The following is a 27,719-nucleotide window of genomic DNA, read 5'->3' as shown; positions in this document are numbered from 1 at the left end:
TGAAGACCATTTAAAACCAAGGAAATAATCATTTACTATTGGAAACTTCTTACCATGTAGGTGTTGAATTGTCTGTTTGCCTGTGGACTAATTTTTACATTTGTGCATGTTCAGCTGACCAGCTCTGCACTGACTAAAAGGCTCTCTAATGGATCGGCTCCATTTTACCTATTAGAACATTACATACTCGTCTTCAGCAACCTTCCTGTAAATCTACAGTTACATATCAGTCCCTTTAAAGGAAATTATACAGAACTATGGGACCCGTATTAAAAAAAGCCTAAAGCATAGTGTGTTTGACTTGAAGGACAGCTCTACTGTGCCAACAATTCATGCAGGGTTCAACAACTACACTGCAGAAAAGGTGTGTCTGTCTGTGAGTATAAAGTCCTACCTGAAGAAGGTGTGGTGCTCAATGCAGACTTTCCACAGTCGCTTTGAGGCCCGATGGTTGGGCAGCTTGAAGCCTATGGTGCTCTCAAACTGTTCATACTGATCGGTGAGGGAAAGGAGTGGAGGTGGTGGAGGAGGAGGAGGAAGGGAGATGAAGAAGAAACGGAGAGTGACGGGAGTGAGCGTGAGGAAAGATGGAGGGGCGGTGGCAGGTTGTATTGTGTTTACTCCGCAGCAATGGAAAAATCAATGTTGTTGTTTGGTTTACTTGTAGAAATATATTTTCGCGTCTGCCAGGTCACGTAGATTTTCCATCTCTAACCAACCTACAAATTAGTTGTTCATGCATTCACTCCATCAAATGTTCAGTGGTGTGAACAGAAGAAGACACTTTAAAATCAATAGGTTATTAGCAGTATAACAGGTCTTTAAACATTAGGAGTAGTCCGTTTACAAGGAGAAGCCAAGTTTTGCTCCAAAAAAAAAATTCTGTGGGGGCATTAAAAAAACAATGATGACCATCCAGGCACATTTGAAGTGACTGCTGACTTAAGAGGATAAATCTGCAGAATAAAGTATATGCAAAGAATGGCCTTGGTATTCACTATGAAGATGTCAATTCCAGTTAAACAGTGGATATAAAACATATTCCACGTACCCTGAAGGCAAAAGAATGAGGGGAAAAAACAGCAAATCACAATAATTTTAGGGAGTAGAAAACCAGAGCAAGCATAATGTGGCTCTAACAACTTGCAAGTAAAATCCTTGATGAAAGTGCAAATCCTCATGACTGGCTAATCAGGCTTTAAAGTCACCATATAGGCTGAGAGAAGGAGTAGAATAATAAAAACATGACCTATCAGCCTAATATTCATGAACAGTACCGCTGAGGGCTAAAAATAATGTCCGAAAAATACTTCTTGTCAGTTGTCACATGGTTTGTAGCAGATAAATCTCAGAAATAACTCTTATCAAACCATGAAATGACTATTTATGCTGCTTGGGACAAGTCAAGAGAGACAATGATGTATTTTTAACAACTGTGAAACCATGAAATAGAAATGTGGCGTTGGCTCTTTACCAAATGATTCTCCATTCCGCTTGCCTCAGCTTTGCCAGAGTGACTGCTATGATCTAGTGGGGTTTTACATGCAGTAATGCCGCAGTGAACTTCTAATAAATCAAGCAGGATGCAAGATAATTGTAGTTTTTATTTACCTCTCCAGGGCGGATCTTGATGTAGAAATTGCTTCTTTTATAGGAAATCTTGAGGATTTTTGGCCAGGCGAACCGGTTGATCCTGAGGCGGTCTCGATAGATGAGCAGACCATTGGCACTCACTCCGAGCATTATGTCAATTCCTTCTGAATCCTGATGAACACAGGAATGTATAGAGCGTCAGAAAATCTCATACAAAAGTGTGTTGACAGTTGAAAAGTTTGGGAGTATTATCTCTGTACCTTAGCGTGATGCAGGTCCACTCCATACATTGAGAGCTTCTTGGCATTTTCTAGAAAATTCACCTCTGCCTCTGCCGGACTCATTCCCCTACGACACAAATGTCACACATGATTCATCACTTCTTTGATATTCATCCAAAAAAAAAAAAAAAAAAAAAAACCATCTTCCAGTCACCTCAAGGCATTCAATTTAATTGATAAAGCCATATTTTCTCTAACCTGTAGTTACGGTGAAGCTCCATCACTCTCTCCTCCAGCTCATGTGTCTGGTTGGGGGCAAAGCGGAAATCGCTAACATAGTCTGGGCCATGTTCCTCAGGCTCATAGTCACCCAATTCAGCCTGGACAGTGTAGGAGCCCAGAAGAGCGTGGGTGACAAACGAGCAGGGTAGACGACCGGACAGGATGTCGTCCCTAAGCTGCAGGCACAGGTAGTACCTGGAGAAACACAGAAATGCTGTATTCAAGAGTTATGTGTCTACATTATCAGGAAACGCCTGCAAGAACCAATGTTCTCAGTTTCAGTTCTTATTTCATGTTGATTCAAATTTTTAGCCATGCTAGCAGCATTGATGTGTCCACGTGTCATGTGAGCCGGTCCACCAATCTGAAATATTTCAACTACTTGATGGATTGCTATGAAATTGTGCACAGACATTCATGGTGCTCAGCTGATGAATCCAAATGACCTTGGTGATTCCATGAATTTTAATTTAGCACCATCATCAGATCAAAATTTTACTTTGTCCAGTACTTTGGTGTACGACCAAATGCCTGAAAAACTAATGACATTTCTGTCGGCTTGAAATGTACTTTGTGGTTAATGCACGCTAAACTAAGATAGAGAACATCATAAACATTTAACCTGCTAAAAATTAGCATGTTGGCATGTCATTGTGAGCGTGTTAGCACGCTGATATTAGCATTTAGCTCAAAGCATTGCTGTGCCTTAGTACAGTCTCTCAAAACTACTAGCATAGCTGTAGACTCTCGGTCTTGTTCATTTGTGTATGAAAATCTTTAAAAGATGGATTTTCTTCTTACTTGGCCCTGGTCTGTTTATTTTCTCTCCAGCACAATAAAAAATGTCACAATATACAGCCGGGTATAGTAATTATCATCAAGCTTTTATACATTGAGTGTGTTGGGTTCCTATGCATTAATAGACTAAACAATGAAGGACGTAGCACATAGCTGCCACGAAATCTTTGCCTACCTTACAGTAAAATTTACCAGGTATTTGGATAATCCATAAATCTCACTGTCAATAGTTAGTTCTAGGCTATATAAAGCAAAAATATTTGAAAACTTCAAAATGATAATAATAATACCAACAGTTTTCATAGAGACTACGTTTAGAAAGAAAGTTCAAATGAGAACTCTTACCACTGTGTTCTGTGGATTATCAAGAGTAACTCGGTCACTGGTTTGCATTGGACGATATGGTATAAACATATACCATATCGTCCAATGTCTGTGTGGAGTACATGAAGTACATACACTCTAGATGCTAGTGTGCTTTGTGATCACTATCACTGAATTTGTTGTCCTTGTTCAAAGACTACTAAAGTCAACTCCTTGTCTTATCTTATATTTGAAGTGTGTATCATTCATTTGGATACTAGTCTTAGCTATTATGTTCTTTCTATAAATCCTGCCAAAAAAAAAAAAAATGCCCTCTGGAAAACTATATTGGCTTTAGACAGCCAAAACAAATTAGCATTCTTTAACTGTGAATTTAAAAAGTCCCCGTTATTGTATTCATACCTACCTGGTGATGTCTTCAATGAGCACAGATGGGTCTGGGGGGTAGAACTTGACAGAAAATCCAAAAATCCATGAACCAACTGTGGACAAACCAACAGCAAGGTTGTTTTGTGAAGGACTGCCTGTTCATTAAAATACTGTCTGTGTGTTGTTTTGTTGGACTGTGTGTGTGTGTGTGTGTGGGGGGGGGGTGGGTGTGTGTCTGCTGCATTTACCCCGAATTTGCTTCTTTATCTCCTTGGAGGGATCCAACCAATTCTGATAAAGAACGAAAGAGACAATCCCTTTTGAGAAATTGGACTTCAGAACAATCATCCACACTCATTTTTAAGAGTGCCTTTAAAGTGTTGTACTTTGCTGGCTGCTCCTCCCTTTATAAAATCTATTCCCAAATTGAGAGCCAAATATATTCATACTACAAGAAAATGGATGAAATTCTTTGTAAACACTGAAAGCAACAATATTGGGGCTATAAATACCAGTTGAGTCCAACTCCCTCAACTTAATGTCACTAGAGCTTTCATGGTGCACTGTTAGACCCTGTGTAGCCATTTTTAAAAGGCCATACTGTCTAATCACATTTTAAAAGGTTAAAGGCTATTTATGCTACTCTCGAGCTGTACGTGGTTAGGCACAGTTTAAAGGGCAACCAGGGATTCACTGCTTTATAAAACCTGGAAAAACAAGTTGGTTAAATGGGCTGGTTGGCGGCTGGTTGACATTTGCTCGGAAATCCCTGACATAATCCAACCGAAACAGTAAATAATCTATTTATTAGCCGCTGCAAAGAACAACATGCTAAATTCATTGTCAACAACGTATTTGACCTTTAGCTTGTTTTATGGGTAATAACTTGAAAGTTTATCAAATACAAATCTAGACAAGTAACAAATACCCAGCGCACACATGCATCGGTGTGTATGTGTGAGGTCTTTCAGAGGCCACATTTGGAAGTAAATTTTGGATTTACCAGCTCGTTCAGGATAGTTTCTAACCTGGGGACATATTTGCTGTTCTATGTTAGATTTAATTGTAGCTGCATTTTTCCTGCTACAGATTAGTCAGTTAAAGAACTTAGATAAAAGTAAATGTAATGCCCCCAAGTAGGCTATCCTAATGTGTATGCATATTTTTTGTGTGTCTGACCTTGGCGTTGTCCGTGTCCTGGAAAGTCAGTCCAAAGTAGTCCCTCTCCAGCAGGTTCAGATGGCCACACACCATGTCCAGCAGGGTCTGGCCCTTGGCAAATTTCTGTTACACGCACACACGCACACACAAGCACAAGCACACACACACACACACACACGCACACACAAGCACAAGCACACACACACAAGCACACACACACACACACACACACAGCATACACAAGCACACACACACACACACACACACACACACACAGAGCATAAGAACACACACACATGCATACAGACAGCATAAGAACACAGGCAAGTGGGCAGGTGACACGGTGCAGGTTTAGCTTGTAGAACGTTCTGTAAAAGACAAAAGAAGAGTAGAAATGCAAGTGCAATAATGCACTTCAATAAATATGTGTGAGACTATGGGGCATCTGCTGACCTAATTTAAGATCCATACCAGATTTCAGCCAGGAATTTTTGTTGCATGTCATACCCTTCTTTTTACCCATATTTCCTCTCTGTATCTACACTATCAGCTGATATGAACACAAAATGCTAAAAATAGTTTTTAAAAAAGATTTATAAAACTGTTTGTAATCTCAGGATCACATTTGCTCTAGAAAGCTATTGTATTTATTACATAATTCAGTGGTTGTTTGGCTAGTAAAATAATTGCTGGATATTATTTTATTAGACAATAATAATAATTCTTTATTCATTCATAAACCAAAGGAGTCAAAAATATCAGTGACACAAAAATCTGCCCCAACTCTGGTCTCAGATATGCTTCCAGTCTGTCCTCTCCCCTGTTGAGTAGGAGGAGCTATGTTCTGTATGCCTATGTAAGGGCAGGAATTGCATTTTGCATCAGTGGCGTTTCAGCAGACCACACCTATTTTCTATCCAGCCCTTCAGGGCTGAAAACAAGGCCTCTGTGGGTTGCACAGACGGCCTTGGCAAAATGCAGTTTATACACACACACACGCATACACACACAGGCACACACACACGCCAGCTTCATCTCCAAGGGAAACGTGGCTCCTATGGCGATAAAGCAACCAAGCAACTGTTGCCATGGAAACAGAAGTAATAGGTCCCTGCTGTGTGTGCGTGTGCCATTTCACTTTCTCTATTTCAGGTTACTACAAGGCCATTACGCAGCTTTGTTCAGCCCTTGTAAGAAAATCTGGCAGGTAAGTAGGCATACCTTTTTTTAAAATTTAAGTGAGGCTAATTAATTTACCATTATATAGTGATCGGTCTCTTAATTAAATAAATAGTCATTTCCTGCAGCACTGAGGCTGGCATCGGCAAAGTAGTGAGAGAATGTTGCTGCTTAACAGGCAGAGGCTACAGTCAGAGATTTTTTGGAGAGCGGCGCATATATTCGATTTTACAACAAAATGAAATTGCAACGCACATCTCATGTGGTCCCCCAAGCATGGCAGCCAGTTCGGTAGCTGCTGATGGGATTTTGCTGTTGCTCCAATTGGCTCCAATCACATTTCTGTTAATAGTTCTGTGGACTGATTGTGTTAGCAGCCATCTGGTGTAATCCTAGAAATCCATTTTGCTGATAGCCTCACCCACGCAAACAAGATGAGGAGAGACAACGAGTGCGTGAATGGGTTAATGGCTGACCGAGGAGAAAGTAAATCTATTGAAGTTAGTCACTTTAAGTAACACAAGTGGAAAGATAGCACTGTGGAATCTAATGGCTCTATGAAAACTGTAAAGATGTGGTAAAGTTAGCCTGAGTTGGTGTATCTTCTATTATGCAATGTAAAAGCACAGCTTTGTTCATAGCTACAGTTTAGTTTCTAGCCATGACTTCAGCCAAGTTATACAAAACCCTGCAGTAGCCTTGTGACATGAAAGATAAATAAATTGCACCATTTCATTTACCTGCATAAAATTAATATCAAAATTGCATTCTGTTTTGACAAACAATCCCAGTAAAGAACAATTATACAAGTTAAGATTTAGTATTGTACCTATGTACAATTTAGGGAGTTTCAAGAGTCAGACTTTTAGTCCCTGTTATGGGTGAAACTCAGAAAGCTTGAAACCTACATCTTCTTGAAATACCTTTTAAACAGCTTTCATTGATAAATGCCCATTACATCAACATGTTTTTTATTTATTAGGAAGACTTCAGAAAGCTCCCTGCAGAACCACAGAAGACTTTGTACTGTTTTCAGCCTGAGTAGTAGTACTCAAGGTGAGTAATGTAAATTAAATTATAAAATAGGTGGACAGCAGCCTAAAATAAAAAGTTTCACAGGTGTGACACTTTTTTTTAGTTCAGTTGAAATAAACAAGGATACATTAAGCAGCATCACATGTGAATTAAGAACAAGCCACGTGAATGCAATAATCATATAATTTGTAATACTTAAAGGTCGATAGACCTAATATATTCTGTTTCCAGAGTCATTTTAATAATAGCTTTAGTTCACCAGGTTTGACTCATGACCAGTTGGGGGGTGGGGGAATTACATGGCTGTATTTATATAGTGGCTTTATCCAAATTGCTTAACAATTCATCCATGTTCACACCCACACATACATACTGAGAGCAGCGGGCTACCATGCAAGGTGTTTGTTTGACCATCAGGAACAATTTGGGGTTCAGTGTCTTGCCCAAGGATACATCAACATATGGGAGGAGCTGGGGATCGAACCGCCAACCCTGCGCTAGATTTGTTAAATTCCTAAACAATTCTTGTCCGGTAAAATGATTTGGGATTTGGAGTGAAGAACCCCAGATCTCCAAAGTGTAATCAGTTTATCTTGAATTTTTAAGGGTCCTTCTAGTGGTTTAAAGCATAGTATAGACAAACTTGTTCTTAGGATGTCGAGCAGTGTAGAACATATAAAACCTGCCCATCAATCAGACAGTGATACAGTGTTGGCAAGTATATGTTCTGAAGCTCCCTCGAGCAAAATGATGAACGTTCAGCTTTGCAGCTGACCATGCACTCCGATCTCCTAAGAAGGGAAGAAGCAGAGAGCTGTTGTCTAGGGATGCATTTTAGATTGGTGTTGGCATAACAGGTGGGACTGATAAAGAATATAGATAACCGGATAGCATCATCTTTTAAGCCTTTTTCAAAGGAGGACAAGCTTTGTCACAGTGTTGTGAATCTTTCATTTGGCTTTAACTTGTAAACCACATGAACGTCACATGTATGGAGCTGCTGGTTTTCTTTGAGGAGGCAATTTACATTTAAGTATGTTGAGCACTCTAGACTGTAAATTTAATCCTAGGCATACATAGATGTATGTTGTCCAATATTTACTGTATGCTTTCTGCTACTGCTGCCTCCCTCTCCCAAAGAGAAACAAGTTACAGAAATGATTTGCTTTAGGTCAGAGATATTACAATTCAGGAAAATAATGGGGAAAGAAACACATTTCAAAAATGCCAGTACAGGATGTATTGAGGATAAATGCACAAAAGCTATTTCTTAGGCTTTAGGTTAAGGACTGGACAACGTAAACGCATTGAGCCTCAATCAATATCTATACTGTTGTGAGCCAAACATCCTTAGGAGGCTGAGGGTGCTTCCCTGTGTTTTTATCATCAGGGCCTGTTTGTTCAGTGGACATCATGTCTGTAATTAAAGTAATGATTTCACTGCATTCATCATTGTGTCCCTTCTTGTCTTTTTCATTTACAGACACATTGATATAAACACTCGTGCGTACTACGGTACACAAACAAGCACTCCCGAAATATACCTCCTCTCTGTCTTACTCTCCACCTCCTCCCCCACTCTTTTCATCCTTCCTCCCTCCTCTTTCCTTCACTCATTCTATTTTCTATCCGGCCAAACATAAGAGCACTCATCTGTCACCTGTATGGATTTCCTGTCAAAGTCCAATACCTCTACTGCCCAGGTGACATGAAGAAATGTTTATGCCTGTGTATGTGTTCACATATGCAAGCCAGAGGGAGAGATTGTGGCTTTAGTTGAAGGAAATTGTGTGTGATGCCTCAGTCAGGACCCCTGACATATTTCTTCACTCGCTGCCTCTGAGTAAAATATGTGAGGTCACGTGGGAGGCGGTAAGCCATAAAACAAAAATAGCTGACATGACTGAGGTCAAGCAGCCAACAAGATCCTTACCATCACACTCCATCATAGCAGCAGCCAGTGGGGATGCAGTGCTGCTTTTAATGTGTTTCATGGCAACTCTGTAAGTCCTGCGCAGGAGCTCCCTCTAGTATGGAACATCCCCTTCGACACCCTTTGCTCTTCCTGAGAAGTAATTTCATGTCCAGGAGCAAATAAATTTTCTGCAGTACTCAATCATGAGCGTGTAGACTACTGTTAAGTTCAAATAAACCAAGAGCGGTGGGAATTCACCGAGCTACACCTGTCTGTTTACAAACACAAAAGGCTACAGAGTCATGGTTTATGGAAGGATGGAGGGGATTGCTCATCTCAGCCTTCCATCCCCCACAATGCGGAGCTCATCTCATCTCCCTCTACCCGTCATTCCCCCTCTTAGTAGTGAGAAAAGCAACAGAGCTGCATTTCCTGACTCAGTAGCATGTATTACCGAGGGAGACTAAAGCTTACTGAGGTGTACTCTGGTGGACTGTGCTGAGTCAAGGGGTCCATTCAAATCGGGGAAGCTGAGTGCTTAGCTGTGAAGCTGGAAGCAGCTCTAAAGGAAAGCTCTGACTTTTGAAGTTATGGCCATCATTTTTGATAGCTATTGAAGGGTTATTTTTATGTGTTTTTTATATATTATCTTGTTATGAGACTAAAAGAAAGTGGCTTGTGGTGCTTATTACACTCAGGTGCTGGTAATAAACAGAGGTGTCTGCAAGGAATGCACCCAAAGATAGATGGTTGTCTATATGTGACAAACAACCCCTTATATGGAGGCGGCATGACAGTTTGAGAAACTGTCCTTGGGTGCTGTGTAGTGTCTTGTCTTTTACTACCTCTTTTTCTACAGATAAGTCGTTAAATGGGGAGAGTCAATCATGTCCAGAGTGAAATGTCTGTACGAGGGAGGCACATACCTGAGGAGGGACTGAGGTCTCAGTCAATAAAAAAGATGACCATGCCGACAATGTTATTTACAATGTTTAAACCTAATATCTGCTGGACCAGGGAGAGAATAGACACTCAGACTTCGTGAACTGATGTGAATGCTGTATGCTTGCCAGGGATGCATAGTCTGGTCCAGAGCTCTGTAAGCAACCTCAATCTTTAAGACACGGCTGTATTCTAATAAACATGTGAATTTAACTTTTTGCGTCCTGCATACTTCACTAAACGAATGCGCGAGTCCTGATGTTTTGAAGGATGGACTCAACACTATGTAACTGTAACCCCCAAACTGAGATATGGGAACATGGGGCTGTCGCTACAACAAAGTCTGACGGAGCAAGAAACAAGTCGTCAAACGAAAAGAGACAGGTTGTGAAGGGCTAATTGTGAACAAGCAGAAAGATTACCCAAAATGTATAAACCATTTTATTTGAAGGTAAAACTGAAAGTATTCACGTTTCCATCCATATGTAGAGCAAATTAAACTGAATTTCCAGAAAATCTGCTAAAAAAAAAGAAGACAAAAAGCTAATAAATACGTGTTTCTATCCATCACTGTTATTCTAATATTAAGAGCTGAAAAACACTTGCACTAAATCTCTGTTCGTGTGGCATTAAACTGTTGCAGAAGAACAGGGAAGATCATTCAATTAAAGGGAACCAGTGGAACCTCAACTGAACAAAAACAATGTGGAAAACATGTCAATATGGCATTTATGTTTGTCTTAGGTATCAGTTTGAGGAAGGTTACATCATTCAGCAAGGTACACATCATTCAGCAAGGGGCTGATGTTTGGTTTGTTTGTTTGTTTTTTCATCTTTTGTCATTTCTTCAGTAAAGCGAAAGCCTGACTGACGTTTAAGTCACATGATTCATGCACTTCTTGTTTTATTCAATAATACGGTTTCCATTTTTATCTCTGCACTTTGTTTTAGTCGATACACCACCCCTCCACCTAAGCCAAGCATAAAAAGTCTTTTATGACTTCTTTACAAATTTCCAAAATGTCTTTTCAGGTTTTCATGTACGCAAATTGAAAATGCATATAAAACAAGGTGGTTAGAAACACAATAAAAGAAGGAACTGGATGTGTCCCATCAATGCACAAGAAAACGGTGTGTGTGCACTGTGAAAGTAAGCTACCATGAATTATTGGTTTTATTATTTATTCACTCTGTTACGACTATGTGCCTTTGATTACTTTGCTTAAATGCCTACTGGGATTTATGTAGCTGAAGAATTGAAGATGTCATGTCAAGTGTAACCAGATTTTCTGTGTTTTCATACTAAGAAAGCCTCTTTCCTGGAATTCCTGTGCATGCATTTAGTGTATGTTTAGTGCATACCTGTGAACGGCTCATGGCCTCTTGCCAAATGGTGTATGGGAGTTGAAATCTCATTTTTGTTGGGCAGAGAGCTGATGACATTTCACTTTTTTGATCTCTCTAATGGTATAAAAAAGGAGTTTCACTGTAATTCAGGGGAAACTCTGCTGACACTCTGTATAAGTGAACATATATATTGTACAGTATATATTTTTATACTCATTTACTACAGTTTTTTGTGTGTTTATTGATGTTATGATATTCATGCAGTTTCCACGACAGCACAACCATAGCAAGTACTGTAAGTCAAAGTTGGACCAGGAAGTCAGGAAAGTTTGGGTAAAATTTCTATTGTTTACCTTTGTTTTCCCCAGTGAATAATTCTGGCTAACCTTTTGTTTTAAATCTCTGACAGTTTCACTGCTCTTGTGCTGCCTTGTTGGGCTTCATTTTATTGTTTTCCTCAGCAAAAACTTAGTGAATAAAATATTGTTATTGCTTATATAAGTGATGGCCAGATCTATTAAAAGTTGTAATAATTTTTAAATGACATGTTCATTGTCAAATCCTTTTGCATGGATTGACAAGAAATTGTCTCCATGCTTGCTGACAAAAATGAGTCGTGTACCTCAACTGCAGCCTCATAGTCTGAACCATCGAGTAGAGTGACTTTGACAGGGACAGTCTTGGGCCGCTTGGTGCTTTTCTGGGGTGATTTTGAGGCTTTACTGGGGGTCTTCTCTGAACTATCATCCACTTCCCCGTGGTCCTCAGGAACCTAGGAGAGAGAAAACCCTTCATCTTAGTGAGTGATCTTGAAAACACTTTACTTTGTCCTTCATTTAAACATTTGAATTCTTAATCTCAAGGGGCTTTATGTAGTTGTCTTGCAAAGTGATTTAGAACCAAAATCTCTGATCATGTAAACCAATCATCCAATGCATGAAGTAGTGTGAGCTGCCTCTCTAAGATGTTAAAGTTGCTGGCAGAGGCAGAGGCGGCTAGTTTCCTTGCATATCAAACAGAACGCCAGAGGGTCCCTGAGTGATTGAGAGTCCTGGGTAGAATGATTTACAGCTGCCATGAGTTCCACAGCGCTCCCACCTGATTGGTCCTCCGGGCATCACCCTCCATTGCGCTCTTCATTTCCCCAGCGAAAGCCTTCTCTGTCGTCATAGAAATGGATTTCAGTCCTGCAACCAAAAATAAACATATTCAGTCAACAGCAAATCTCTTCCTGTTCCAAAAACTAGTGTGGTGTGTTTAAGACTTTTCAAAGTCCAATCCGCCTATGGACTCCTCATAGATTCGACTCATGAGATATAAGCAAAACACTTTACCATCCTTACACTTTCCACCCAATCTTCACTTAAACTGATGTGGTGTAATGACTGGCCACGGAGCTGATACCTGGACATCATATCCCATCTCCTTTGCAGCTGACAGCTACTATGGTATTTTTAATTATTTCCTACCACTATGCAGATTGAGTGTCTTTTTCACATGCATGGTCATTGTGCACAGGAGGATGGTGAAAGGGAGAAACAGAGTGGCTCAGTCAGTGCTGGCTCACAGCCTCCCACAGGAGCACTCTGTATGAAGAGTGTTGGCTCCAGGACGCTCTCTTCTCACACTAGCAAAGGAGATCGCATAAATTACATCAGCCAGAGAGCCCTGCGGCACCGCACAGGACAGCAGACACACCGAGATAGAGAATGAGAGAGAGAGGGGAAAGGAGGAAGACAACAAGGAAGGAGAGGGCAAGGGGAATGTGACAACAGTCTGAGGATGAGACAGGAGGAAGAAAAGAGTAGCACAGAATAAAAGGCAGAGCTGGGAGAGACACCTGGGAGAGGAAAATAAAGGGGCTGGAGAGTGAGACATACAGCAATGCTGATACAATATTAAGGTGAGCTGGAGACAGATGAGGCTTGTCATTTGAAGGTGACCACTGCTATTACTGGGCTGGACTCAGTTACATACAGTATAAATAGCTGATATTCAGATTAGGTGCTCCAGCTAGGAGAAACGAATGGTCCGAGATAAAGCCCAGAGTCAATCTGTAGATTTATTATGAAAAGTGAGAACGGGGTCACGGGTTTAACATTTCTTATATGTCAGCTGAAATTTTCCAAGACGACATGAGAAATTTCCTTAAGAATTAGCACCTGTTTAAATTCTTTACTGAAACCATTTCTTGAGAAAGATTGGATTGTGATGGGGCAGTGTTAGAGATTTAAGTATGTGCTTCCTTTTTCAGGTCTGGCAAAAAATACAAGGTGGAAATTGGTTAATTATTAGGTTCCTTCCTTCCTTGAATATATTTATCTTCCCATTTAAATTCCCATTTTTCAGTCTCAAGACAAAATTGTGAGCAAGAAATGCATGCTCGGCTGTGTAATGTATCATTTTCTTTTTAAGAAATTCCAGGAAATGCGTTAGCCTGTGGGGTTTGTAATATTGTTTAAAAACTGGAGAGATTAATGACTACATATAAAGTGTAAAACAGCCTTAAAGCCATAAAGAGAGTGTGCTTCTTGCTTCAAAGCAAAGTGTCAATGAATAGTATACTACTATGCACTTCATCACATGTTTGTGAAGACATTTGTAATGTAAACCTTATAGCTCGAATGTTTAAAAAATGTGGAAAACGCATAAAATAAGGCATGAGATTAATGAGAGGAAGGGATTAGTAAGAAGAGGACATGGGAAGCTCTGATAAAAAGTTCAAAGCTTCTGTGGAAAACTGTCATTAGGGAGGAGCAGAACAGAACCTTAAATTGGTATAATAACAACCGACAAAACATCCGCCCACTCATCCAAAAATATCTCAGTCATAATGTAGATTCACAAGTCTAATACTAACGACAATAAAACTTTATTTTTTAGCACACTTCATCAGGGTTGGGAAAATTATTCATGTTGTCATCGACACTGACCTTTGGTGGAATGGTCTACTAATGATATGATCGTATATTGTTATCAATTAGACAATTAAAATTATGTTTTCCAAATAAATGATTCATGATTAGAAATGGACACAGTTATAAAAGTTTTTGTTTTAAATGTGTGAATAGTTTTCTCTAATGTAAAGCATAACAGTGACACAGTTCATTACACTCCATACTATAGAGTCCACTACTTCTGTCTAGGCTAATATATCTCAACAACTATTGGATCGATTTCCATGAAAGTTTGTAACAAAACTCCAGTAATAACACGTGTTAAAAAAAAAAAAAAAATGTCATTGTCGTGTGTGTGTGTGTGTGTGTGTGTGTGTGTGTAAAGTATATACTTATTGATTCTGAGATATACAGTATACAGTGGCATGACCCCTGGTCAAAATTTCTGTTACTGTGAATAGTTAAGCAAGTAAAATTGATCCCCAAAAGACATAACACAGATGGCACATTTCTTCAATATTTTAAGCAAGATTTTTTTGTTTTCATCTTTTACAGTTTCAAAATAACAAAAAAGGAAAAAGGACCAAAACAAAAGTTTGGGCATCTTGCATGGTCAGTACTACACTGCTCTTTTGAGGTCTAGCCACAGATTTTCACTGATGTTTAGGTTGGGGGACTGTGTGGGCCATTGCAAAACGTTCAGCTTGCGCCGCTTTAGGTAATCCATTGTGAATTTTGAGGTGTGTTCAGGATCATTATCCTGTTGTAGAAGCCATCCTCTTCATCTACAGCTTTTTTAAAAGACAGTGTGATGGTGAGAATTTGCTGGTATTTAATTGAATCCATTCTTCCCTCTACCAGTCTAATTTTCACTGTGCCACTTGCTACAACACAAGCCCAAAGCATCATCGATCCACCCCCATGCTTAACAGTTTGAGAGGTGTTCATTTCATGAAATTCTACACCTTTTTTTCTCAATATTTTTGCTCATTGTGGCCAAATAGTTCTATTCTGACTTGATCAAAATGTATCGGGCTCGTTTAGATGTTCCCTTGCAAACATCTGACATTTAATTTTGTAGTGAGGATGCAGGAAAAGTTTTCTTCTGATGACTCCTCCATCAAGGTCATATTTGTGCAGGTGTCGCTGCACAGTAGAACAGTGCACCACCACTCTAGAGTCTGCTGAATCTTCCTGAAGGTCTTTTGCAGTCCAATGGGGGTTTTGGTTTGCCTTTCTAACATTCCTATGAGCAGTTCTCTCTAAGAGTTTTCTTGGTCTTCCAGACCTCAAATTGACCTCCACCATTCCTGTTAACTGCCATTTCTTAATTACATTACGAGCTGAGGAAAGCGTTACCTGAAAACGCTTCGCTATCCTCTTACAGCCTTCTCCTGCTTTGTGGGCATCAATTATTTAAATTTTCAGAGTGCTAGGCAGCTGCTTACAGGAGCCCATGGCTGCTGATTGTTGGGACAAGGTTTTAGGAGTCAGAGTATTTATAGAACTTTGAAATTTGCGTCACTTGGCCTTTTCTAACAATGACTGTGAACCCATAGCCCTAACAAGCTAGTTAAGGTCAGAGACCTCAGTAAAAAGTTATAAGAGCTCAATTCTTTCGGGGTGCCCACACTTTTGTATGGTGCTCCTTTCCTTTTTTTTCCACTCTTAAATTGTATAAACAAAAATAATACACCAATCTTTCTTAAAATGTTGAAGAGAATGTTTCATCTTTAACTGTATGCCTTTTGGAGAACAATTCATCTAATACTCAGTTAACTATTCACAGTAACAGAAATGTTGACCAGGGGTGCCCAAACTCTTTCATGGCACTGTATACTGTATATATCAGAATCAATCAAAAATCCAGTATTGATTGGGCTATAGACTGAACGTTAGACTATTTTATATGCAATTTTGCATTTATTTTCCATATTTACAGTCCACTTTATATTGAAGGTAGAATATATATTTGATTCATGTGATATTGATGTCAACCATATTACAGAGGCCTATATTTTGCTTTTTATTTTTTGCCTTTAATTGTTTCTGTAAAGTCAAGATGCAGACAGGAAATATGGGTAGTGAAAGTGAGATGACATGCAAGAAAGGTGTACGACTCAATTAGGGGACGTTGTGGTTATATAGTATTCTTCTTATACCCCTTGGCCACAATAATGCCACTCACTCACATGAGCCAATCACATCTGTCCACTGTAATACCCCCACTAAGTGTGAACGTCAACCCCATAAAGCAGCTGTCAGAGCAATGTGTCAGCAAATCATAAGGAAACTCGAGAGGAATCCTAATAGATCATTGTCAGAGACTGTAGGCCGCTTGTTTCACACACATCATGATCGCGAGGCCAATTAATTCTTTCATTTGGGTCACGTTGTGATTCAATCACTCCGGCTCTACATCGGTTATGGTCTCCACACACCTAATCATCTGTGTGAGGGAGATAATGGAGACTGAGATGTGTGTAGTACCATGGCTGCTTTGACTCCAAATTCCTTTTAACAGTTATTGTCTTCAAACAGATTCCCATTAAAGGTCTTTCTTTGGTTACTGAACTTCAAATAACAAGCATCAAGGAAAGTCTCAGTGAAGTATAACTGCATTGGAGTAAGTGAGCTTTGAAAACAGTCTGCGAGACTGAAGGCCTCCAAAAATAGTTGCATTAGGTGAGTTGGCATTTCTTTACTTAAATGAGACAGGAATACTTTTTTATTTATACTTCACAAGTTTATGGACCAAATTAAAATAGTGTCAGACTACATTTGGGAAAGTTCTTATATTAGGATGGTTATCTAACTAAATTCCATTATTCTGAGACAGCACTGTGATACTGGAAAACAGGTTTTAACATTTGCTTGAGTCAAAGATGACCAAAATAATCCCAGTTTCCACTCTACTTCAACTCTGGTCTATTAATCTCAAACTGTGCGGGCACTGTGGTGTACTGTATGTTTGTATGTGTACATAAGTAGGTGAGTTTTAAATGTTTCTGTGTTCATGAAAACAATTCTCCAACTAGCTAAAGGTTGCGACATTACAAAACTAAACACTGAAATTGCATCGAGAGACAGAAGTCGATGTGATATACAGGATATAGAAAAACTGGGGAAGCTTTGCAGGTCTCTCTCAACATTTTTCCACAGTGCTGAATGAACACAGAGGGATTTATCTTAAAGGCCCTGAAAAACATTTTAGAATGTTAATAAAATTTGTTAACTATATGTTTCAATCTTTGTATGTTTTTCGTCTGCACTTTTCTCATTGGTTGGAAGTGGGCTGAGCGCTGTTGGAAACGTGATGTCATGTAGTTGTGTGCACCAATCAGAATTGAGTAATTTAAGAATCAGAGTTAGAATGTGATAATAGCTGTAGGATTCTTTGTTTAGGTTGCCAGGTAGATGCCATGTCAGTCAAATCTGATAAAACCACACCCACACATTCCTTTTAGCTTTAATTGGTGCTTATTTAGTCATGAACATTCAAAACTTAAACTTGCATTAACCAATTTTTTAGCCTAATGGGGGCAGCAGAAACAACCTCTGAACACAATACTGACATACAATATTATCACTTTTTAAGGTGATATGGCAACTTGTTTGCAAACAGTTGCCTATTTACACATCTCATCACCTTGATTTAAATTGAACAAAGGATGGACACAACAACACGAATACCTCTGAAATGTGATCAGTCATGCAATGAATACTTTTATTGAAGCTTCAAAAGTGTTGTCAGGTGTTGCTTCTGTATGGTTATGTTTTAGATGGAGGTTTTTGGATCTGTTATACTGCATTTCACCTCACAAATCAACATAAAGTTGATAAATTCTTTGGCATTCTAAATAGCAATTTATCAGCTTCACAAAGTAACCTGTACTCTTTCAAAACCATTAGGTATAGGATATTCGGTCTGGAACATAACCTGTTTCAGTTTCGTATGCCCTATGAAACACATAATTACTGTTATTAGTCTTATCAAGTCTAAGTAGAGTCTACATACCGAATTTGTGTGCTCAACACAAAAGGCGAGTTCCACCTAGAAAGCTTTGGCAGTGTGTCAATGTGTTCGTATTAGGGATGTAGCCAAGATTTTAGAAATACCAAGAACCCCCAGGATCAAATATGAAAATGTCTAATTCTTTCTAATTATTGGGATGTTTTCACAATATATTTATTCAGCTGCACATTCAATCATATTATCTGTAAATATTAGTTCCCTACCTGAAAGCTTCTATTCTTTTTCCAAGTTTTCCCCACACTGCCAATAATAACTTTCTGCCAAAGAAATACTTAGTTTTATTATTTTTCTTCCATTTTTGTTGGCTTAAAGATACTTACTGCATGAATAGTGGAATTAGCCTTTAAATCTCTCCATGTTTAACTTTCCATCGTAGAATGTAGCCCCTTAAATCCTTCAAACTCCCCCAAAAATACTGAAGACATTACCTAACTAGTAACTACACCCGGGTTATACAGATCTTTTTCACTGCTTCTGGCACAAACATGCACCAATGTCGCAAACACCAGTGCAAATCCTTTACCGTATACACATATGCATGCACAGACTTATTTTTCACTGAGTCCTCTCATTCAGGACTCTTTCAGCCTTGCCTTTCAGTCTATCTCTGAAGGTTACCTGCTCTGCACTCTATATTTCATAGTCACTCCAGATACATAGTAATCATTCCTAAGAATTTCAGTGGTCCTGATGTAAACTTGGGCCAACTGAAAGACTTAAAACTTTACTCAATAAAGTTGAAGGAAGTCTCAAACTGTGGAACGTCAACTCTTCTCCAACAAGGAAGTAAAATGCAGACAATGTGATACCCTAAATAATGCATCATGGGCAGCAGGACAGCTCAGATATATTACCGGATAGTAACGGATGTAATGGCTGAGCATCTAGGGCAAAATGATGTCCATGATGCACCATTCACCATGGCCTGCCTATTCCCATTTGTCTTCATGCCATCACTCAGACAAAGAATGTCAATTTAGAGACCCATAAATTTAAGCGTCAAGCAGGCATCAGTTGCCCATAGGCCCATCCTTCATCAGCAGGTGGGCAAGAGAAATCTGTCAAATATAGCATCTCAAAAAATGTGTCACAGTAGAGCAGGAGAAACACAGGGATGACAACGTGTAGTTTCCTCTAGCTCCTCAAACAAAGTATGTTGTCAGGAAATTGTGCATGTGCTAATGTGTTTGTATCCCTCCAGAGTATATTGGAGGAAAAAAAAGATCCCTAAAATAGCATGTGAGAGCAAAACAGTAACGAAAGCAAGAGTCACAGTGTCATCAACACCTTTTCTGGTCACAGTATCAAAGCTTTGTAAAATAAGTATCTGGAATTTTGGAAAAATTAAACAAAAAAGAAAATCAGGAAGGTTTCAGGCTCCAGATTTCTAAAAGCAATCAAGACCATTCTGCCATCTGAGCAGACGAGACTGTCCTGTAAAAAAGGAGCCCATAGGTCATCTGTGGAAGCAGCTTATTACACCCCATAATTACATTTCATTGGCTGAAATGACGGGAGCAAAGGAGGATGTCAGTTGAAGTAGTATGCAATATTGTAAATAGTGACCAGTCCACCTTAGGGGTTGTTTACAGGCAGTGTTGCCAACTTAGCACCTTTGTCGCTAGATTTAATGACTTTTCCGAACCCTTTAGCGACTTTTTTTCAAAAAAGCACCTAACAACAAATCTAACAACTTTTCAGACAAATCTAGTATTGCCCTGCGAGCGTGAGGTCGGGCTATCCCAGCGCAGGCTCACCTCTTTATGCGTCTCATTCAATTGATGGCACTGCAGCTGACACTGCCTGAACAAGCTTCTGACTTTCTCTTTGAGTGATCATTTTGCAAGAAAATATAACTGAAATTGCAGTACAGCTGTTTTCTTTAACTTATGTGTGTAGTGATTTTGTCAAACAACATTGTGGTTATAAAAACAGGATTTTAGCATTGCAGGGCAGCAGCTTGGAAATGGCTTGGAAGTTACTGCTAGTTAACATGTAGTCCTAATGGGCCCCACTCAGAGGCTAGTGGTATAGTATCTGGCTACACATGGTTTTTGTAATGTTTTGTTTTTTTGTATTTAACACTGACCTTTTAATGATGACACTAGTTTTAAGTTACTATCATCCAGCAATGGCTCTCTGACCTTTTTGATTTTCTGACTAAACAAACTGGTCATTACAACTTTTGACATAGGGATGCAACAACCTCACTTACAGGGTTAGGATGTGGGATATATTAAGGTGAATATTTTAATCCTTTTTTTTTTTTTTTTTACAGACAGGCTTTTATAAAAACTGATTTAACAGTCTTTGCTCTTTTCCCATGCAAACCTAACATTTTGGGCGTGCCCTCTTTACATGTATTTTAATATTGCTAAATAATTAAGTACTATGTCAATAAAGCAGTAGTAATAGTAGAAGAAGCAATAGTAGTAGTAGTGGCAGTAGTTACAGTATGTATAATGTGCTGCAGGGACGAGCACTCTTTGTAGATAATATGCTTACTGTAATCTCCAGGCAGTTTTATTCCTTTCCCAGAAAGTCTTTTGTGACTACGCCATTTACAAAAATGAACAAAGTATGCCCCAAACTGTACTGTTAATTAGGCTAGTCATTAATTTGGAGATTTAAAAGGATATTACCTTCACTAAGAAAAAAAGACAGATTGCTCCAACCAGACCATCTGTCTTTTTCAGGACATTTTAAGAGATAATTCTAATTGACTATAAATATGGATTCAGGTCTCTTCTTTTTATCCAAAGTGTAAAAGTGTTGTTTTCCAGGGAGTTAACTTGACAGTTTGGCTGCCCTAATGGATTTTTGGCACTTTCTTGAAGTTAATCCCTCTCCATGGTGCCTTTGACTAGCACAAACAGCAATTTCAGTGTTTATCATTTGATGTTACCAGTGCAGAAGGACTGATGATCTGCCATGTCAGCACTCTGGTATTAATACGAGGATTCTTGGAAAAAATATTGTCTTAGCCCACAGTATTATTCCAAGGTAATGTTGAAAAAAAATCTTCCTATCTGTTTTTCAGAAACTCTTATTTAAATTATGACCCTGTCTGGCCATGAGAAAACAGAATTCTAGGCATCTAGAGGTTTTTTTTTTTTTTTTTCATTTGTGTCTGAAAAACGTTGTTCAGTGCAACACACTATTCATAAACAGGGAAAAATGTCTGCTATTCAGGTTACATTGCTAACGTAACAGGTAGGGCTCAAGCTAGCAAAGCATAATGTGATTTAAGATCAAAATACTCAATAGTTTTTCAGATAGTGGCTGAAATCCCTACAACTAATATCTAGATGTAAATCTAAAAATCTAATTTTCAAAGATCTAACTTAACATAACTGAGATGATGTTGTGACTGGAATCACAGACGAGTGAGTTGGGGTTTTTTTTACCGTTTCAGCTGTAAATTAACTCCATAAATATCATGGAACGTTTCAAGAAACTTATTGTAATGGCTGAGAATCCTCACTAAGGGGGATTGTTTGAACCATATCAATCTTTAATACTTTTCATTTTTGGTTGGTTATAAAAAAGCTCAATGGGGATCAATGTGAGTTCATTACTCCACCAACTTTGGTCCAGACTGAAATATCATATCAACTAATGAAGGTACTGCTGTAAAAATCTGTACATTCATCTTCCCCAGAGGATGAATCCTACTGATTTTGGTAATCCCTTGACGTTTATTCTAAGGACACCATGAGGTTGACATTTTTAGTTTTCAATGAAATCTCTCAACAACTACTGGATGGATTCACATAAAATTTGGTACAGATAGCCATGGTGTCCAGAGCATGACTCTTAATAACTTTGATGATGATCCCTAGAGTTTTCAAGTAGTGCCACCAGCCGGTCAGAATTTTAGTATGTCCAATACTTTGGTTTATGATTTACTACCTGGAAGACTAATGACATCCCCATCAGCCTCAGTTGCAGCATGCTAACACGCTTAACTGAGATGGTGAACATGGTAACATTAAAACCTGCTAAACATCTGCATGTTGGTAGTGTCACAGTAAGCATGTTAGCTTGTTAGGATTAGCAAAAACATCACTGGTGATGTAGACCAAGAGTCTACATCACCAGCATGACTGTAGACTCTTGGTCACTTGGTCGACATAATTTTACTTTTTGCGCGCTGGTATTGCTGTATAAAATGACCAGTATTTTAAATCAAACACTCTGCATGGACATATAATGAACACAGTGACCAAGACTATAATGGTTACCATGACAACTAGCATGAATAGCTATGATTTTTATGTTGTTATTGTGTATCCAGACATATTCAAAGCAGCTACTGCTGCTAAAAGGCAATAGTATTATATGGTACACTGACATCCACAGAAGCCACCCACTGCATTAGCCAATCACTGAACACTCCTCAAGGAGCCTTGGCATTTCATCATGCAGCTCCCTCCACATCTCGGCTTTATAATCAGTGCTTCCCTTGTAATGGAATACACAGCCATTCCATCAATCCTTGCTAGGCAGAGGCTGGCTCTGGGAAACCAGGTATAGGACGGTGGGGTTGGGGAAGAGGGAGTGGCAAGATGTCCTTGTTCAGGAGAAGCCAAATACACACATTCTCCAAACCTTTCGCACTCAGCAGTCTTGGAAGTAGATTGCGTGGCACGACTTTTAACTCTGCTGCAAATCATGTCACCCCACAATGGAGACAAATGATACAGTTTCCGAACCAATGAGTCTGCAAGTTCATTTTCCCTGAGAAAAAAGCAAGCCCAGAGGGAGTTGTGCTACGTCCGTCGACATGGTATAAGGGCTCTCCCAAGGGAAGGGTCTGCACATCAGCAGCGGGTATTACAGGTTCTACACTTCAACATCTGAAGTTCTAAGTTCCACCTTTTCAGCTGAAATGAAAATACAGATTGTGTGATTGCAGACTTACCTGTGTCTGCTTCATTATCGTTTGGATTCAAAGATGGAGGCAAATGTGCATATCAAAATTATTAGAGCAGGGGGCTGGGTCATTGTTAAGTTAATCCTCACTGATTAAAACAAATCAGGCAGTGAAATCTCTCGAAATCAGCTGTCAAAATGCATTATTTGATTTATGAGATCATTATCTTAAATATTAATCAGTTTACACAAGTGGAAGAGCCAGCCTCTTCCATTCTACGCCACAAAGTAATCTTACATCCATTTAGTGAAGGGGGTCATGTCAGATATGTAACAAGACATGGGAATATCACATTAAAGGTCAAAAGCAATATGAATTCCTAGGACATGATTCGCATACGCAGACTACTAAATAATTTAAGATTTTTCTATCAAAAAAGATTATTTTAAGAGCAATTACTGTACAGAGACTTGAGTAGGTGACAATGATTGTAGACATGTTGAAATACTGTTGATAATATCACTGCCAAACACAGTCCAGACAGAATAACATGCTGCTGGACTTTACATATACAGTGAGATAGAGCGAGGCAGACTTGAGGCTATACATATTTTTATTTTATACAAGATTCTGTAGTATGTGTACGTTTGTGTATATGTGTATAAAATAGTATAGCAAAGCTATTTCACTGTGTGCATAACATCCTATAGCCATTGCTGTTAGGGTGGGCACCCCCTCTGTATTTAAGGAGCCCGGTAAACATCATGACTTCAGCTGGCAAGAGTAAGCAAGAAGAAAGTATGCAAAGTTACCTCCAGTAAAACTACATTCTCCAGGTTTCTCAGTAGAAGTTATGAACAATGCATTGAAGCATGTGATAATTAATTAACAAGTGCAATTTATCCATGAACATATAGCCCAACAACCCCAAGATTATATTCCACTTTATCACAGCGGTCACACTGTAAACGGAAGGCAAGCACCTTTCTCCCATTCCTATAGTAAAAACATCCTCTCCATTCTCACATTGATGATTCCTTCACTTTGATTTTTTTTTTTTTGCAGAACTTTACTTGCAGAGTCAAAAAGAAAAACACAACACCTATCTTCACTCTTCACCACAATGACGAGAAAACGACAGGCACTGTGCTGTGCCTACAGCGCAGTTCAGTTTTTTTCTATTTGACCACAGAGGAGTGTCGTCACTAACGATACTTAACACAGAGACATCAGACTGGCTTCTTTAAAATTCAGTTACCATGGGAACCCTGGCCTAGCATCGTCTGTCAAGCATATAAAAATAAGATAAAGGAGAAAAAGAACGAGCCTGTAGGCATTATTTTGCTAGTTGACACATTCCTGACATGGAAGGAGGGGTGAACCATCACATGGCACTTTACTGACGAATGTGACAGCTCATGTAGAGGCAGGCACAATGAAGTGACACCATGGAGACAGTGGTGGTGGGTGGAAGAGTCTGACCATCAGTTTTGAGTAGAATGCCGTTTTCTAGTCTGCATAAAAATGGTTTGCCATGAACACCAAAGGTCAGTGACACAACATGTAGATCTATGGTTACAGTATGTGTGTCACTGTGGAGGGACAGGGATATGTAAGATTATACAGTATAGGCTATGTAAGATTAGGGTTTAAGCATGTTAGTTTTAGGAGGACAATTTGTTGCTCAAAAACCTGGTGAGACTATTCAAGTCAAATATGCGATATAGCTTCCAAAGTCACTACCAAAACATACTTTCATTCACTTCAGTCATTCAAACTAAGCAGGTCACCACAACTGAACTTTCAAACTTCAGTACATCTCAGACTGCCTTCCATTTTGTTTTCAGTCTCAGGCAGACTAAATGCATTTACACATTTATATGTTCTCAGGTAATAACTTTTAGCTATAAGCAACCACACTCATTTTCTTTGGAAAATGCACTTTTTTAGTTCTAAACAGAAAAACTGCAGGCTCATCTTACGGTTGCATTTGATTTGTGGTTTAGCATTTAATGATACCAAAAGATTAATACCTGCCAAATCAATGTATCCACACAACATATGGTTTGTGACGGTGATACAAAAATTGTCAGTTTAATACACACTGTTATCTTTGAAAGCTCCTCTAACTTCTAAGCGACTTGGGGTTTATCTTGTGAAGAATTCCAATTTGGTTGTGAACAGACCACTGGCCCTGCTTCAGTGAGCTATTACAAATCAATTGTAGGATGACCTGAAATAGGGCTCAAGGGAAAATTGTATTGAACTGTGCTACCTTTAACATGCATGTATGCTGAATTTACATGCACAAAAACGCAGGGACAAAACTGCACGGTGCGGCTGTACGGCATAAGACCCAACCTTTACCCTTATGACAGGTTTACTGGTGACAGATTGCACAATCACTGCCTGCGAACACTGTGTGTACACTCTCCATTTACCCTCGCTAGTACCTCACTGTTTTAACTGAGGAGTTTGCCTGAGTGTTTGTTATATCTTACCTGTCATAGATAAGAGGAAACCGCTCAGTGGGAAGAAAGAAATTAGCATGTAATTGTGTTACCATATTACCTGCAGTGAGATTCCTTGAACCAACTTCAACAGTATTGAAAACAATTATTCAATCATTTTTCCTGCAGGTGTTTAACACAACATGCATCCACACAAAGAGGCTTTGCCCTTCAATGTGAGCAGGCACATGGGCGTAACAAAGGAGTACGCCACTGCTTATAGCTGCACCATTGTATTGCACGCCAACGAGGCTGAAAGTGGAGCAGGTGAAGGAAAGGAAAATGAGACTGGAGGATGCATGGAGGGACAGACGCATGGATAGACGGATGGATTTTAGATCTAATTTGCCCCCTCCCTGACTCTGCCTCCACAAATTCAGAATCGGGGAGTTACGGTAGCCTGTGGTGTGGCTGCAAAGGAGCCAAAGACACAAGGAGCGACAGTCTGTGTGAGTAGGAAGAGGGTGAACAGAAGGATGCATTACTGATCAGTCTGACTTGTCTGGAGGTTTTGAAATGAAACTTGCTGAATGGTTCACTTATGTAGATGTTGCTTACATTGCACGTTATTTGTTATTAAACTCTCTTTGTCGGTTCATTCTTTGCCAAACTTTTACTTCGGTGGCTGTGTTGTTCGTTTCTGCCCCCAAAAAATGTAGAGTTAAGCTTCACTTTTTTATGTTTCCAGCAGATTGCTGTATCTGCTATAACTGTCCAAATGCAATCCCAAATTATGTTTGGTTTACAGTTTACACAACCCAAACTAAATTGAATCCAGACTGTCTATCATTCTAGGAATACATGAGAATAGAGTTCATAGAAACAAAATACATCCCTAAATTGCTCATTATTGCTCATTTGATTGTGGTTTACAGCTGGAATACAGTTTTATAGTCGCAGCTTTAAAAACTGAGGACATTTCAGAACCATTGCAGAGATGTTCAAAGGTAATGTTTTATGAACGTGCAATTTCCTTCACCCATTGTCTAACTACTTGTTTTCTTTAAACTTCCTTATTTTTTCTTTGAGATGAATGTACAGTTTCTTCTTTGATAAACTCTTCTGCTGCTAGTTTTAGGGGCATTTCCAGTTTAATGGCCCAGCTTCTCACAGTGCAATTCAACCCATGTGGGAGACCCCCCACCCCCCCGATTGTCGAGGCGCCCCACGCCTGCCCCCTCTGCCACACCCGCGACAATACACTCCGTCTTCAATTAGCTCATTATCCCGAGCCTCAGCTGTTAGCCGATAGCTCCACATAGAGAAAGCACAATCTTTACACACGCTGGCATGATCCGAGAAAGCGGTCCTAGAGGTGGACGTGGGCTGGATGAGTCCAGCGGCGGAGCTGATCGGGCACCGTGTTTCAGTGAGACGATAAAGAAAGGTGCACCTGCTGAAGCGTCCTGCCCCACTGGGCCTTGATATCCACGAAATAAAGGATGCCCTGATTCTGTGACGCTCGTTGGAGCAGCCTGCCGACCATATTGCCCGGATTCAGGCTCCGTGGCAACACCCTCTCCATCCCCACGACCCCCCTGAGGCACAAAGCGGTGTCCGTGCGGGGCATTGCAGAGCACGGTCTTTATGCAAAGCGTTTCACCGGTGTGAGGATGCTTCCCATTCCTCACCCACAATGTCATTTCGTAACAACCGGCAAAAACGCAGCATGCAGCTGCTCCGCTCTCGCCAGCCTCCTGTCAGAGAGAAAAACAGAATTAGAACGCATACCTCTCCTCCTGTCAGGTCCGGGTGTCAAGCCTCAGTCCAGATCCTGATCATTGAGACTGCAGGAAAAAAAGTGGAAGACGGACCCCGCCACCGCCCCTGGGCGCCGTTACTCCGCCGCGGGAGACGTAGCCCTGCAGGCTGGGACCGCAGACAGGCACAAGCCGGCAGGGGACGGCTAGGGGGAGAGTAGAGGGGCGTTTTCACGGTGCGGGCAAGGGGAACTCCTAACGTCGTGCGTGGCAATGTGAGGACCGCTCCGCTTCTGACACGCAGCGTCTCCTGCCACTTGAGCACAATGCTTCGGTCGTTTGGCGTCGCGAATGAGACCAAAAAAAAAAAAAAAAGAGGCTCATAAGCACATAGAGCTCTCTAGCCTAGTGTCACTGTGAGCTGACCCACTTGTAATTAGACATATTGTATTTCCTTTAAAATTTGTATTTAGAATTTGATTGGGAAAAAAAATCACTTCACGTTTCTCGATTCTTGATTGTCAATTTCATTTC

At 39.8% G+C, this 27,719-nt stretch overlaps 1 protein-coding gene across 1 annotated transcript in view; it reads right to left on the bottom strand.

Annotated features, from left to right (window-relative positions):
• si:dkey-178k16.1 (band 4.1-like protein 1) overlaps positions 1–27,507 on the bottom strand; it is a 39,830-nt gene extending 12,323 nt beyond the window's left edge. The window contains exons 1-10 of the mRNA XM_040153163.1: positions 27,217–27,507; positions 12,265–12,353; positions 11,789–11,938; positions 4,767–4,871; positions 3,836–3,878; positions 3,625–3,700; positions 2,073–2,291; positions 1,854–1,941; positions 1,612–1,764; positions 395–492 (exon numbers count right to left, since the gene is read on the bottom strand). Coding sequence (XP_040009097.1) covers positions 395–492; positions 1,612–1,764; positions 1,854–1,941; positions 2,073–2,291; positions 3,625–3,700; positions 3,836–3,878; positions 4,767–4,871; positions 11,789–11,938; positions 12,265–12,336 — 1,004 coding nt within the window. The 5' untranslated portion in view covers positions 12,337–12,353; positions 27,217–27,507. The remainder of the gene's footprint in view (positions 1–394; positions 493–1,611; positions 1,765–1,853; positions 1,942–2,072; positions 2,292–3,624; positions 3,701–3,835; positions 3,879–4,766; positions 4,872–11,788; positions 11,939–12,264; positions 12,354–27,216) is intronic.
• Between the last annotated feature and the right edge of the window lie 212 nt (positions 27,508–27,719).

The sequence above is a fragment of the Xiphias gladius genome, chromosome 18, assembly GCF_016859285.1.
Source record: "Xiphias gladius isolate SHS-SW01 ecotype Sanya breed wild chromosome 18, ASM1685928v1, whole genome shotgun sequence".
NCBI classification, from domain to species: Eukaryota; Metazoa; Chordata; class Actinopteri; order Istiophoriformes; family Xiphiidae; genus Xiphias; species Xiphias gladius.
This window is presented reverse-complemented; position numbering and strand designations above follow the sequence as displayed.